This window comes from Haliaeetus albicilla, chromosome 12, assembly GCF_947461875.1.
Source record: "Haliaeetus albicilla chromosome 12, bHalAlb1.1, whole genome shotgun sequence".
In the NCBI taxonomy this organism is placed as follows: domain Eukaryota; kingdom Metazoa; phylum Chordata; class Aves; order Accipitriformes; family Accipitridae; genus Haliaeetus; species Haliaeetus albicilla.
Genome location: NC_091494.1, coordinates 43,065,267 through 43,080,425, shown reverse-complemented (window position 1 = coordinate 43,080,425; position 15,159 = coordinate 43,065,267). Strand labels below are relative to the sequence as shown.

General features: G+C 67.0%; 1 protein-coding gene across 1 annotated transcript; it reads right to left on the bottom strand.

The window, feature by feature from the left end:
- Positions 1–11,223: 11,223 nt before the first annotated feature.
- On the bottom strand, positions 11,224–13,926 carry SOCS3 (suppressor of cytokine signaling 3). The gene is made up of 2 exons (XM_069799509.1): positions 13,802–13,926; positions 11,224–13,145 (listed from the first exon to the last, which is right to left on the bottom strand). Exon 2 carries the CDS (start codon positions 13,076–13,078, stop codon positions 12,449–12,451), a length of 630 nt encoding a protein of 209 aa, XP_069655610.1. The 5' UTR covers positions 13,079–13,145; positions 13,802–13,926; the 3' UTR covers positions 11,224–12,448.
- Between the last annotated feature and the right edge of the window lie 1,233 nt (positions 13,927–15,159).

Below are 15,159 nucleotides of genomic sequence, written 5' to 3'. Positions count from 1 at the left end.
CATGGTTTAGTAGCGCTGCTGTGGTGGCGCAAGGAGGGCAGACCTCGGTGCTGCAGCGTGGGAACCCTCTGCCCCGCACCGTGCCTCTGTGGCTTCCCGCTCCCTCCCGGCTCACAGCCCATCCTGGGGGCTCTCTCCCTGTGCAGACCCCACTATGTCCCCTTGCATCTCCTTCCTTGTGGCTGCCAAGGTGGTGCCAGCCTGGGGCTTGTGGCCTGCACCATCACCACCACCCCCCTCCTCCTCCTCCCCCTCCCCTGGGCGTGAGGGGAAGGGCCCTGCATGGCCAGAAATGCTTAAACAAGGATTTCCTTGTTGCTGCACGAGCTGTTTGCCTTGCTCCCAGGCCAGCCGTTAATGAGGTTTGGCAGGAGGCACTGGCAGCCCCAGCCATCGGATTTCTATAAATCAACCTGGTGCTAATGCGTGGGGCTTGCTGGGATGGAGCTGCTCAGCCTCGGTGTGCAGGACCGCAGCCCGCAGGCGGCTCAGGGTTGGGATGGAGCTGCTCAGCTTCCGTGCACGGGATCGCAGCCCACGGGGTTCGTGAGTGCTGCATGCAGCAGAAGGGGGCCCGAGTGCAGCGGTCCCAGCCAGTGGGGCTGGGGTTGCTTTGTGACACTGAGGCATGAACATCCCCCCAGGTTTCAGGGCGGTTGGATGAGTTCAGGGGCAGGCTGGGCTCGGCAGCCACAGCGTGTGAGACCCTCTGGGCGAGGAGCGGCTCCTCAGGGAGTGGCAGGCAGCCCCTGGGCATGGAGCATCCTGGCAGGGCAGAGAGGGGCAGAGGCCAAGGGGGCCAAGGGGGCCAAGGCTGCTTCCCAGCAGGCAGGTCAGAGTGGCCCCTCCAGCTGTTTGTTTCCAGGAATGGCAGAAAGTGTAAAGCAAAATAAAGCAGCTTCCCACAGCCGGTGTCCTGATCCATCCCCACATCCCCCACCTCCCTTCCTCCAGACACGGAGAGGCTGTTGGGTGCTCAGTGTGCTGGACCGGGGGTGGCTTTGCCCCCCTGCCTGTCCTGCCTTGGGTTGGGGGCCACGGCTGTGCCCACCATACCAGGCGTGCTGCACACCCTTCATCCCCCTGCCCCCGGGGTAGCCTCAGGCATGCAAAGCAGGGCAGGCAAATTACCCAGCCCTCCGGGAAGCATCGCTGCAGCTGTGGCTGGTGGCTACCGCACGGCGGCTGGCCCCTGCCGGGAAGCAACGCAGTGGTGGCAGGGCCTGCACGTGGGCCCATCGCACCGAAGCTGCCTGCAGCAGATGTGCCCGACTGGCGCAGGGAGGCTGCAAAGGCTGCGAGCCCTGTGACCCCCACATAGTGCTGTGCTGCCCTGCCTGGAGCGGCTGTCCCTTCCCTACCAGGGACACTGGCCGTGTGGGGCTGAGCCTGGCCGGGAGCCTCACTGGGATGCCCAGAGTGGGGCACGGAGGAGATTCGCATCAAGAAGGGCCTCCTGGGAATGGGCTCTTGTGCGTTTTGCTCCCGGCAGCCCTGTGTCCAGGAAAGGAGGCGCCAGGAAGTGGGACCTGTTATCTCTGGTTTCCCACAATGATGCGCTTGCCTCACCAGCACGGGTCCTGTGGGGCTGGGGGCAGCCAGGCTGTTTGCTCACCTTGCCTGCGGCACAGTGTGTGTGGGGAACCAGCACCATCCCCGCCACACCGTGCTCACCGCGGTGCAGCTGCCGCGGCCGCAGACTGGGCTGGGGCTCACTTTCACTTGCAGGGGCTCCTGCCAGCTTCGTCTGCCTGGTGGGTTTGTCTGAGCCCCCTCACCTCTCCTGCATGCTGGCCGCCATGTCCCCCTGCTCTGGCCCCCATGGCCAGCCCTGGCATGCTGGTAGAGCCTGAGGCAGAGCCCCCAAGGGGGGGCGGGCTGGTTGGGCAGCAGAGGTTTTGAGCGAAGGAGGAGGCTGCGGGGCTGGGCTCAGCTCTGCCCTGGCCACGGGGATCGGCGGGGCTGAGGCTTTGCAGAGGCCGTCATGGTGGGACGTGGGACGAGCCTGTGCAGGCGGGGGCCGCAGCAGGATGCTGGAGAGAGCGGGGCCACGCTGTGTGCACAGCTGGAGCATACGCCAGGTTCTGGCGGGCTAGGCTGGGCGTGCGGTAGGGCCAGCCCCTGCTCCAGCAGCCTCCTTTACTGCAATGCTGCCAGGAGAGCGGCGAAGCTGTGCCGGGTGGCTGGCTTGGGGAAGAGCCACCAGTCTCAAAAGTGACATTTCAGTTCCTGCTCTGAGTGTGCTTCTCCCCTTATCATGAAACCCCTCTGCTCTCACTCTGAAAGAGAGTTTATGCAGCATGTGAAAACTGAGAGAAACCCCAGCCCCGGCATGGCCCCACCAACCGGCTGGGCTCCTGTGGGATCACTGCTGGCTGCCGGGAAAGCCCCAGCCCCTGGCCCCCTCCCTGCCTCCCCTCCAGCCGTAGCCTGGCCCAGAGGCTGCAGCAGCCCATGCCGGGGCAGCCCCCAGGCCGGTGGTGTCCCCCCAAGTCAGCAGTGTCCCCCTGCCGTGACCCCGCAGCAGGATGGCACCAGGATGGTGGCGGGAGCATTGGGCGGGTGTCTGCCGGGAGCTGCCCCTCCATCCGTGGCTGCACACCTCTGCCCCGCCGGCGTCCCCCACTCCGCTCCCGTCGGTCTGGGGTGCCACCAGCGCTAATGGGGGCGGGATGTGCCCGGTTGGGGCAGAGGGAAGGTGCTGCTGCTGAGACGGTGCACCCACTTTGGCTGGGACCCGCCACTTCCCCTCTGTCGGCACCTGCTTGTGGGTGCGAATGCAGCTGGGGGCTCCCAACCGCAGACGACTGCCACGGAGACAGCCTGCCAGCAGCCTTGGCCACGCGGTGCTGAGCACAGGCGGCACCGGCAAGCCCACGGCCCCACAGGGACCTGCTTATGGCTGGGGCAGCCATGCGGGACACCGGGGTGCGCAGCTCTGTGGCTGTGGGCACCTACGCCACGCTGGGAACCCGGGGTCATCCTGACCCCCTAGCTGGCTCCAGCAGCTTCCAGGGCCCCGCTCCTTGCCGTGGGCTGGGACCACCCGTGCCGGGGTGCCTGTGGCTGGGGCCCCTCGGCAGCTGCTGCAGCTGCGGGGCCAGGGCTGGGAACAGGAACCCCGGCGGGAGGTTGTGCAAGGAGGAGGGACCCACAGGGCTGGGAGGGCACGGCAGCGGCGGCCCTCCATCGTGTCGAAATTCCACGCTCTTACAGAAAAGCCCCCGGGCAGAATTCCTGACAGGGGTGATTCATCCGCCACTGGAAGCGATGACTTTGCCTCTCCAGTAAACCCTCTTCAGCCCAGCAGACGAAGAAAGGGGCAGTGAGTGCCACTGCGCCCTTGCCGCCACCAGCACCCGCTGCGGGGTGACGGGGCCGCCCTGAGCCCCGTGGGCAGCACTGGGGGTGCTGGGCGAGCTGAGGAGGGCCTGGGGTGGTGGGGGGCTGAGAGCCGCTGGGCAGCGGAGAGGTCGGCGCCAAGCACAGAATTGACTCCCCAGCTCCCATCCCCGCGGGAGCCTCTCGTGCCCCAGCTGCCACCTGAACCCGGCGTGGGCCAGTGCCGCGGCCAGGTGCTTTGAGGGGACTGTCCCCCACCGGCGAAGGCACGCAGGATGGCCCTTTCCAGGAAGCACACGCGAGGGCAGCCAGGCTACAGAGTTCCCGACAGCAGCTCTGGTTTTAATAACAGCAAATCAATGGATGCCCGATTCCGGCCAGAGCAAACTCCTGCGCTTCCTTCCCTGGCCTCCCCAGCCGGTGGCTTCCCTGCAGGGCAGAAATGACCAGGATGGGAGCCCCGACCCTGCGGCAACCGCATGACCCTGGCGACTGCACGTGTGTTTCTGAGCACTGATGGCCCACACCTGCCTGCGCTGCCTGCTTCACCCCGCCCCGGCACGCTGCCTGCACCCCGGCCCTGCCTAGCTCAACTGCACCGCATGGGGAGAGGATGGGAGGGGAGGTCGGGGGTCCTCGCTGCCCCTGCCCAGCCCCAGGGCTGTGCCCACCGCACGCAGGTGCTGCCCGCAGGGCTGCTCCGTGGCTGCGCATTCCCAGCTGCTCCCGGCTGCTTGCCTCCCCCAGCCCCACGCTGTGATTCAGCCTCTCTTCCCCGCGGGGTTTGCACAAACCTCCCTGCTCTCTTTGTGCTTGTTTTGAGAACAGATTAGTCATGGCTCTTAGCTAGCTTCCAGCAAACTGCACAACAGCACCATGGAAAAACGAGAACAGCGAAGTGATGACTCAGCAGGGCTCACACTCCCGTCCCTTGGGTGCCAACTGTCCCTTGCTCCCGCATGGCCCCGGGCACCGGCGGGGACCACCCGGCAGATGTGGTGACTGGGCCAGGGCGGGCGGGTGATGCAGGGAAAGAGAGCCCGGGGGCAGCGCCTGCCTGGAAGCAGCAACAGGCAAGCAGGGGCTGGGGAGGTGCTGGCTGGGTGCGATGCCAGTTACCCGGGGACACCAGGGGTGATGGGCCCTCGAGTGCAGCCTGCGCCCCGTCCCCGAGCCCCCTCCTGCACCCGGCAAGTGGGGGGTCTCCTCCAGCCTGCCGGCACCTCGCTGCCCCAAGCCCTCCCTGCCGCTCGGGCGGCTGGAGCATCCTTCTGCCGGCAGCCTCAGCAAGTCTGCATGGGCGCAGGGGCCCCCGCCGTGCAGCATCTCCTCCGCTCCCGCCATGCAGCATCTCCGCTCCCTGGAGCTGCAGGGCTGGGGATCCCTGGTCTTGCAGGCTCAGCAGGCACCCACAGGCACCAGGGCCCTCCCAGTCGGCACCTGTGCGCTGGGGCCGTGCCAGTGACAGGAACTCCTGGGGCGGGCCCTTACCGTACCTCGCACCTCGCTCTGCAGCCCTTTATTGCCCTGCCTTGGCTGGCTGCCCGGCGGCACGGCGCGCTGCCAAGTCTCCGTGCCAGGTGGCTTATCGTGATCCCATGGCGCTGGACACCAACTGGTGTCGCCTGCCAAGGATGAACAATGTAATTGCTGGAATTACAGTAAAGTGCTCGCTCCCATTCCCACTCGTTAAATGCTGAGACGGGGCCCTTGGGTCCTTCTAGGGAACATCTGCTCCAGCTGTGCCCTCTGCCAGCTGCACGCCCCGACCTCGCCCAGCATGGCACCACCTCCACCCATCGCCCCCAGCATGGCTGGCGCAGGTTGGGCTGCTCTCTGCCGAGGGGCCCCGGGAGCCGTGGGACAGGCACAGCCCGCCACGCTTGTGGGGACCTTTGGCCCCCCTGGCATCGTGCACTGGTGGGGAGGGGGTAGGTGGGCAGGGCTGGACTGGGAGCAGCATCACCAGCCCTATGGATGCAGGGTCCCACATCCAGGACCCCCATCCCCAGCTGCGTGTGTGGCATTGCCACTGCCTGCTCCTGCGCTGGGGCTGAGGCCAGGGCTGATGCAAGGCCAAGAGATGCTCCAGGGCTGGGGTTTGGCACCTGCCCACGGATGCTCTGCCAGGGTCATCCAAGGACTCTGCACTGTGCTGGGCAAACACACCCAAGGCAGCTGGCAGCCTGCAGCCCGAAGCACCCGTGGGGACCTCCCATGACATGCCATCGGCATGCTCATGGCCAGCAGTACCTGAGTGGCAGGTACCTTGCCTCTCGCTGCAAATGCAGGTGCAAGAGCAGTGCGGGCCCAGGCTGGGGCCACTGGCTGGGGAGTGGGAGAGGGCTGATGCCAGGGAGGGTGTGGGACGGGGTCTGCCTGTGTGCCGGCACCCGCCACCCACCCTGGGCATGGCCCTCCCGGGGACGGTGCAGGTGGCATGTGGCAGTGGGACCCTCTGGCCCCAGCACTGGGGCAGGGCTGGGGCTGCAGGACGTGGCCCACGGCCGTCCGCCCACCCTGCAGCCCAGGCACCACTGGTGCTGGGCTGCTGCTCCCTCTGCCTTGGCTGTGTCCCCAGCCGCGGGACGGGGCGGGGGGGCCTGCGGCTGCCATTGCCACAGCAACACGGCTTTGTTTGAAACCTTCCTCTGAAATGTCAAGACTTTCTTTGGGCTCCAGCTGCCACTGCCGGGATGAAAACTTCCTCCCGGGCTGTGGAACCGCACCGGGGGGGTTTTCCACTCTGAACACCCGCCTCTGCCTGGGCAGCGAGAGCTCTGCCCCACGCTGTGGCCAGTGGTCTTGAGGTGCAGGACCGAGCCCTGGCAGACTCTGGAGTGGGCAGGGGCAGGCAGTGGCTGTGGAGTGGTGGGAGAGGCTGCTCCATCGCAGGATCCTGTGGGGCAGGTGAAGGGTCCGCATCTCTCAAAGCTCAGGGCGGTGCTGGCTAGTAGGGCAGCAGGACCCCCAGCCCGGCTGGCGGGCAAGAGGGAGCGGTGAGCTGGTGGATGTGGCTGCGGCTGCTGGGCAGGGGGGGGCCGGAGCAGGGCAGCCCTGCAGAGCTGCTGATGGAAGGAGTGAGGAATCTGCAGCTGCTGGCTCCCTCCGAGCTGACTGTGGGCCTGGCTGGAGAAGCAGCAACAGAGAGGGGTTTCCATGGGGATGTACACAGGCCTCTGGACTCGTCTGCATCTGCATCCCAAAATACACCCTGGCCTGGGCACGGGGGTCCTGCTGCTGCCCTGCGCTCCCCGCCTGCTCGCAGCTCTGCCCAGGCCAGGAAGAGCTGGAGGCCAAGCCAGGCATGTGATGAAGGGGCTCAAGGCAGCCCCTGCGGCTCCCCTGGCCACCAAGGCTCTGCCTCCTCTGCACCAGCGATGGGATGGATTACAGCCGGCCGAGCGCCTGCTGGGGCCGGGGATCTCGTGCCACACCACAGGACTGCACTGTGTGTGCCTGCTGGGGCAGAGGGGCAAGATGAGGGGATGCCATGGGACCGGGGGGCTCCCGTGGGCCCCAGCAATGTCGAGCTGCAGGGCTGCTCAGCCCCACTCCTCCTCCAGTGCAGGGAGCAATCACCCATCCCGAGCCTGCAGCTGGGGTGGCCGGCGCCAGCCCTGGGCTGTGCCACAAAGCCTGAGCTCGTGCTTCCCGGCAGCATGCTGGGAAGCAGATGTCTCAGTCCCTGTTCCCAACCATCCCCCTGGCCCTGGCCCGCAGAGGAATTGCCACGTGTGGTGGTGCCATTGTGTTTACGTGTGCTCCATGTAAAGAGCAGGTGGTGCCATTTACAGTAAGTCCCCGGCTGCTGCACAGCCCTTTCCTGCATCCTACTGGGAAACGCAGCGGTGGATGTGGGAACGTCCTGGCGCTGCGGAGCTGAGGCAGGAGGAAGTGCGCGAGGGGTGTGCCGCGAGGTCGGGGTGTTCGCGGCGAGCTCCCTGCCTGGGTCTGCTGCCCCGGTGGCCGCTGGTGCTGCCGCTCACTGCCACCTTCCTCGGGGTGACTGCCGAGTCCCGGGTGGAAGGACAGGAGAGGCTGGCAGGTGACCTGCCCCTTGGGTGACAGCCCAGCCAGCCCAGCAGGACACTGCTAGGGTGCCCCATACAGTGCCACCTCCCTCCCACCACAGGCTGTGGGTCGTGCCTTGCCCTACGGCCAGTCTGTCCCATGGGCTCTCTCGGCCGGCCGGCACGGGGCTGGCGCCTGCACCATGTCCTACCCTGCCTGCGCATGCTGCCTGGAGGGACCCAGCGTGGCCCAGGTGGGACAAGAGTGCTCCAAGCAGGAAGGTCCCCTCCTGGCACGGCCACTGCTCCTGCAAAGGGGACGGGGCTGCTCTCTGCACGCCGGTGGCCCAGGGCAGGCTGCTGGTCCCGGTGCAGGCTGGGGTGCCCTTGTGGGTCTGTCCAGCTCCATGGGCATGGCCTCTGGCTATGCTTTGCCACACGGCTGGGGTACCCAGAGCAGAGCCGCAGTGCCCGGCCGAGCCCCCGTGACTGCTGTGCTGCCTGCCCCACCAGGGGCTGTTTGCCTGCGGCAATCGCAGGCTGCAGTTGTTTCCTGTTTTTGGGTCTGCAGATACTGGCATGCACCAGAGCAGGTTTCCTGCACCCCCTGACCCCACAGGGTTTGGGTTCACCATCCTGGCGGACACTTCCTTCTGGTGCCAGTAACAAGCCGGCAGTGTGGTGGGAAGCGTTGGCGGCTGCCCTGCTCCCCTCTGGGAAAGCCAGGCTGGGGCAAGGCGGGGGGTTCCAGGGGCAGCGGGGCAGCTGTCTGTCCCTGCCCAACCTCCCTCCTGCACCCCAGCACCTCGACGGGCTCTCGTGTGGCCCAGTTCGCTCTCACCCTGCTCTGCATGGCCACCGTCACAGCGCAGAGGAGGTGGTGGCACTGGGGACAGGCTGTGCTTACAGCTGCAGTGAGTTCTGCCGGTTTTCAGCCTGTGGCTCCCACGCTGCCTGGGGACGTGCACAAGCCAGAAGTCTTCCCAAGTGGGAGGCAGCTGGGAACAGGCTGGGCCCTGCAGCCCCATGCTGTAGGCTGGCCAGTTGGTGCAGGGCACTGCAGTCGCCTAAAAGTGCCCCGGGCAGGGCAGGGCCAGCACTAGTTTGCTCAGTCCAGCCATGCCAGGTTTGGGCCGTTCGTGGTCAGAGCAGGCAGAGCAGAGCTGCGGGCTGACCTGTCCCGTCCCATCCTGTCCCATCCCGTCCCATCCCTGCTGGTGCCGGCTCAGCCCCAGCACAGAGGAAAGCCCACGGGCGGCTTCAGCCTTCAGCTGTGTGCTGCCCGTTCAGCACAGGGAGGATGGCACCTGGGGCTGCTGCCTGGCAGGGTGCTTTGCCAGTGCCAGTGCCAGTGCCGGTGCCTGGACCATCCCAGGGCTGGTGCAGCACAGCGAGGAGACCGGGCACCCTGCTCGGCTGCTGGGTTGCCCAGCTTGGCTCACTGTGGCTGCCTCTGCACTCACTGCCGGCTAGTCCTCAGGCTGCCCTGAGCCTCTCTCTGGGGATGCCAGCTGATCGCCCAAATGCTCCTGGCCAGGCAGTTGGGAGCTGGGGCCTCAGGCTGAGCGGGGCTGCGGTATCCCCCTGCTCAGCCCTGGCTCGGCGGGCAGCCTTGTTGCACCCACCTGGTGCCCGGTCCCGAGAGACATGGGGTGGGGGGAGCTGCAGGACCACGGTGTCCCAGCCCCACTCCTGGCCCCCTGTGCTTGTGCCCCATTTCCCATCCCGCTCCCAGCACCGCCGCGCAGCGACGGGGTCTAATCACCGCCGAGAATGCCTTCCCTGTCCAGGAAGCCTCCGCAGGGGGTGAGCTTAGCCTGCCCCAGCCATGGGGCAGAGGGGAACTGGCTGCCCGTGACACGCTCGATTGGCTGCTTACGAAATGCGGGGCCAAGTCCGCTCGGCTTTTCTGGAGAAGGCGAGAGGTTTGTGAAACCTTTGGCAGGGATTTGCCCGCCGGCCGCCGCGTCACCGCTGCCGCGAGGTTGGGTTTATTCCAAGAAACCCGTGGGGCTGGCGGAGCTTCCCGGACTCTCGACTCAGCAGCGGGTTGCAGCACCGCTGTGGCCTGAGCAGGAGGGAAGAGGCCCCCGAACAGTGGCACAGGCGCTCGGGGCCCTTCTGGGAAGTGGTGAAGCTGGGGCCGTTCCTGCAGGGACGGGAAGGCTGGGGTCCAGCCGGGGCCGTCGGGCAGGGCCGCTGCAGGCAGCCCAGCTGCTCCAGGGAGGGCAGCTTCCCCGCTTTGCTCCACCATCGGGTGCTGTGAACCCCCTCACTCTGCCGGAAGGGGGGTCTGGGAGTGCTCAGGTCCCCCCAGGGCCCCGGTTTCCCATCCCCTGCCGTGCCTCGTTCTGCCCAAGAGCCGCGATGCTCCAGGTCCCTCCCCAGGTGCTGTGAGCGCCGCAGGGGCGATGGTTCCTGCCAGCCGGGGGCTGCTCTGCCTGCGGCACTGCTCCCACCCTGTTCCCTGGCACAAGGCCGGGAGTCACCGGTGCTGCCGGGAGCCCTGACGTCGGGGATGTGCCTCGGCAGGGCCTGGCGGGCGGCCACCCGTGCGCATGGACATTCTTTGCATAGCTCCGGCGGGTGCCCGGGCAGGCCGTGCGGCGCTTCCTGGCAGCCCATGAGCCATGGCCCTGGAGAGCAGCACCAAAATAGTCGCTGGGACTGTGCCGTGCCTGCGGCCCGAAAGGGCACATTTGCCATCCCTCTGCTCTGGGGTGATTCCTAAGGGAAGCCTTTTCCCAGTGGCTGGGGTTTCCCGTGCGGGAGCATGGTGCGTGATGCCTGGCACAGTGCCCACGGTGCGGGGCTGGCGATGCTGCGGGGGCTGTGCGGGCGCTGGAGGGGCTGTGAAGCACAGGGTGCCCAGGCACAGGCTGATCCTTGCTGCTGGGGGCTCTGCGGGATTGTGGGGGGCTGCCCACCACCCAGGAGTTTCCCCTACGCCCTCCCAAATGCAGGCATCACGCTCCTCTCCAGCCAGCTGGAGCTGCAGGTTTATTCCCATATCTGGTTCTCACTCTCACAGTCAGTGCCTCTGAGGGAGGCAAGAGTAGGGGACCAGGCACTGCTGGGGTCTGGGAGACCACTGGGGGAAATCCTCTCCCTCCTCTTCCTCCTCTCATACCCTTCCTCGGGCACCTGCTCTGGGCCAGGCTGGGGTCTGCACAGGACAGCCCCAATGTCTCAGGGATGGAGCTTTTAACTCTGTGCCATGGGGGTGAGCAGGACCTCGGCCTCCCTGCTTAACCCTCTCCGCCTTCCTGCTTAGCCCCCCCTCCCCTGAGCCCGCTGCGGTTGCAGTGGAAGCACCACAAACCCTTTTCTAACCGCGCACCTCTCGGTGCCCTGTTCCCGCAGCTCTTCACCCCCTCACACACCGCCACCACCTTCCCCTCCCAAAACTGGGCTGGGGCAAGGCTGGGAGGCAGGAGGGACTCGGTGCAGAGCACAGCACATCGTGGCACGAGCGCTGCTGAGCGGGGCTGTGCCACAGGCCAGTCTTGGCCACCAACTTGGCTCCAACGTGCCCAGGGCAATGGGTCATGTCCCACGGTCCAGGGCCAGTTTGCGGCTGCACCACGTGCCTGGAGCTGGGAGCAGGTCCTGTTCCCGCAGTGCCTCGTGGCTCAGCCCGGCTGGTGGAGCGATGTCGGGGGGCTCAGACATACCTGAGTGCTGGGGCTGTGAGTCACCATGGCAGGATCACCCCAGCACAGAAAGCGGCTCCAGGAAGCCGGCGCTTACGTGGTGTGAACACCATCCCGGCGTCACAGCGAGGGCAGCAGCCAGGGAGGGACGTGCGTCACGCCAGGGGCCTGAGTGGCCTCGGGGGTGCAGGGGAGGAAACAAACCAGATATGAGGTTTTTCATTAAAAAATAGTGCTCTTTATTATAAATTATGGAAACATTTCCTTTCTGAATATAAATATAAATATGTGCAAAGTTTCATCTGAGTTTTGTTTTGGTTGAATTTTCAAGCATGGTTTTGCTCAGCCCTCGAGGCTGGAGGTGAAGATGGAATCTTTATAAAAGACAGTGATTCACGTTGGCCTGTAAACATCCCTTTGGTAAAAAAAAAAAAAAAAAAAAAAAGCCAGGAAAACCCAACCGCTTCTCCGGGCGGACACAGAAAAGCACTTGCGAGACAGTGCGCTCCAGGGGATCCTCCTGCCGCATTCCCATGGGAATCAGTGCCCCCACGGAGCAGCATGGCCAGGGTCTGCAGGGAGCGGCTGGACAGAGGTGGGGTGCAACACTCGGGAGTGACAGTCCAGCAGCAGCACTGGGTCCCCAGGGTGCTCCTTGCAGACGTGGTTGCGTGGGACTCTCAGCGATGTCAGGACACGCTGCTTTCCCTCAGGCTTCACGGCATGTCACCGGGACCGTTATCGTGCAGCGTCACCAAACGATGTGCAGTAACCCAGACCACGGGGCAGGGACAATATTAAGGCTTAGTCCCCTTGTAAATGGCAACGAGGGGAAAAAGGCAGCGACCTCCAAGTCTGGGGCTTGGTGTGAAAGGAGCTTCCACCCACAAGGAGGCAGCAAGAGGTAAAGTACACTACGGGCAAAAAACACTTTCCCCTTAAAACCGAGGAAAAGTGATCAGGCACTAGCTGGACTCCAGTGCTTTCCGTTCTCTGGTGGCAGAAGGGGGCTCTCGCCAGGACACCCCCAGGTGTGGTCCCGCCACGGCAGCGGGGATGCGGCTGCCGGGGCGCACATCACCCCGTGCCGCGGGTGCCATCCTGGCTGCCCGAGCCCGCGGGGGCTTTGCCGTCAGGTTCTCCCCAGCTGCGACGGGGAGGCCTCTGCGCTGGGCGCACTGTAACATCCGCAGTCCGACCGGAGCAGTCTCCTTCCCCATGGAAAGGGGGTGTCGTGCTTCCTCAGGGGGTCCCCCCAGCACCAAGGGCACCAGGCTGTGCTGGCCACAGCATCGGGCCCACGGCGGCTTGCCCCAGTCCCCCTCCTCTCCTTCCCAGAGGGAGAGGCTTGGTGTGCCCTGCAAGTCCCCGCGCCGGTGGGGTGTTGTGCCTGTCCCCTGCTCTTGTGCTTGTAGCGTGTAACCTCGCTCCGCCGGCCCCTTAGAGGGGGGCATCGTACTGGTCGAGGAACTCCTTGATGGGAGCCGGCAGCTGAGTCATCTTCTCGTAGGAGTCCAGGTGCCCGTTGACGGTCTTGCGGCAGAGGTGCTGCAGGGTGGAGACACTGGAGGAGAGCGGGCGGCTCAGCACCAGGGGGATCTTCTCGCCACCCGAGTAGATGTAGTAGGTGCGCTTGGGGTGCAGGGCCTCCCCCGGCTGCTCGGGGACGGCGCAGGGCGCGGGCGGCATGTAGTGATGTACCAGCTTGAGCACGCAGTCGAAGCGGGGCACGGGCTGGCTGCTGCGAGGGTCGCTCTGCAGGGAGAAGCTGCCACCCTCGCACTGGATGCGCAGGTTCTTGGTGCCCGACTCCGTCTTGACGCTGAGGGTGAAGAAGTGCCGCTGGTCCGAGCTGTCCCTGATGAGGAAGGTGCCGGCCGGCTCGGTGCTCAGCAGCATGTTGGCCTCGCCGCCCGTCACCGTGCTCCAGTAGAAGCCGCTCTCCTGCAGCTTGCGCACGGTGTTCACCACCAGCTGGTACTCGCTCTTGGAGCTGAACGTCTTGAGGCGCAGGCTGGTGTCGAGGGGGCGGCTCATCCCGGCGGCGGGGAACTTGCTGTGGGTGACCATGGCGCAGGGAGCCAGCTTTGCGCGCTCGGGGTGCTGCTGCCGGGAGCAGCCGCTGCTACACCATCACCTGCGGCAGAGACAGCGGTGAGCCACGGCACCCCCGGTCCCCGGCTGTCCCTTCCCAGGAGCACCGGCATCCCCGGTCCCGGGCTATCGCCCTCCCCCGCAGGGCACCCGCATCCCCCCCGACCCTGGCTGCTCCCTCGCCGGGGGTGGGGGGGTGGGGTGGGCAGGGAAACCGGCTCTGCCGGTCCCCGCTGTCTCACTCCCCGCGGGGCACCGGCATCCCCGGCCCCCGGCTATCACCCTCCCGGGGCGCCAGCATCCCCGGCTATCACCCTCCCCGGGGGGCACCGCACCCCCGGCCATTGTCCTCCCGGGGCGCCGGCATCCCCGGCTATCACCCTCGCCGGGGGGGGGGCACCGCACTCCCGGTCCTCGGCTATTGCCCTCCCGGGGCGCCGGCATCCCCGGCTACCACCCTCCCTGGGGAGCACCGGCTATTCCCTCGCCGCGGGGCAACGGCTCCGCTAGCCCCCGGCTACCTCCCCTCCACCCTCCGGAGGGGCGGTGGGGGGGGCACCGGCATCCCCGGTCCCGGGCTATCCCCTGCTGGGGGGGCGGGGAGGCACCGGCATTCCCGGTGCCTGGCTATCCCTCCCCGCGGGTCGCACCGGTTCCCGCCACCCCCCTCCCGAGGTCCCGTCCCGGCCAGCGCCGTACCTGGGGCGCGGGTGCCGGGGCCGGTCTCGGCGGCGGCAGTAGTGGGACCGGTGCGCGGCGGCGGGCGAGCGAGCGGCGGAGCTGCTGGGGCTGCCCGGGGAGGCCTCTTATAGCGGGCGCAGAGCCCGCCCTCGGGTTCCTGGAACTGCGCGGCTTCTTGTAACGCTCCCCGGCGCCCTCCCGCCGCCCCGCCCGGCCCGGCCCGCCTCGGCGCGCCGCCAGCCACCGCCGGCCCATTCCGGGCAGCGCGGCCGCCCCCTCCCGCTCCCCTTCACGCTCTTTCCTTCTAAGAAGAGGAGAGTCCCGGCCGGCCCGGCCGCGGCCCCCCCCCGCCCCAGCCTTCCCCCTCCCTCCTCTCCCAGCCGGGAAAGCCGGGTCCGGCCGGGTCGGGCTGCCCCGACTGGGGCCGCGGGTAGCCCCGGGGCCGCCAGACCTCCCCCCCGCGCGTCCCCGGGCCAGGGGACACCCTCACCGGGGTGGGAGTTGTGCCCGCGGGTGGCCCCCGGGGAGGGGGATAGCTGGCGACCGGGGATGCCGGTGCCCCCGGGGGGCACTGCGAACCCCCCCTGCCGCTGCTGGGGGGGCAGCCAGACCCCGTCCGGGCAAGGGCGCGGGCTCACCTTAATGAGGCGGCTTGGGCCCGGCTGGAGGGGTACACCGGGGGGGGGCTGCCGCCATGCAGTGAGGCAGTGGATCAAGCATCCCCACGTTGCCGGCCTTTATTTCAAATAAAACGTGCCAGGCTGCCGCTGGCCTCAGCTGTGCTTCCCAGGAGGCCTGTGGGAAGAAAAACCCCCTCGATCTACACATCTGGGGACAATAAGGGGGCAAATCCTCTCCCGAGGCTGTGCCTGGGGGCTCCCAGGAGCTGGCCAGGTCAGCAGCAGCTCAGCCATGCTGCTGGCATGCCCCGCTCCCAGGCAGCTGTGTCCCACGAGGGCGGCGAGAGACGGTGGTGGTGGTGGCTCCGATGGTGCCTGCGGCCAGTGGCTGGGGACAACGCTGGCTCCGGGAGCCCTGGGATGCTCCGTGCGGTTGGTGCTTTGGCACCCAGCACAGCAGAGGGCAGGGGCCGAGGCGCCCGTCTGCAGAGCCGTCGCGGGCTGGTGGGGAGCCGCTGCGAGGCTGAGAAGCCGGGGCCCTCCTTCCCCTGGCTGGGTGCCCCCGGGCAGGCACGTTGGGGCTCTGTCCCAAAGGGATTTCCTCATCCCTCTGCCCCGGCTGGGGTCTGGCAGCCAGAGCCAGCAGCCACAGCACCGGTGCCATGGGAGAGGACCGTGCCTGGCCTGGCAGAGCGGGCAGCGAGCGGAGCCGAGGTGGGGGCTGGGGCCCCCTTCCCCACCTGGTTTCTCTGCATT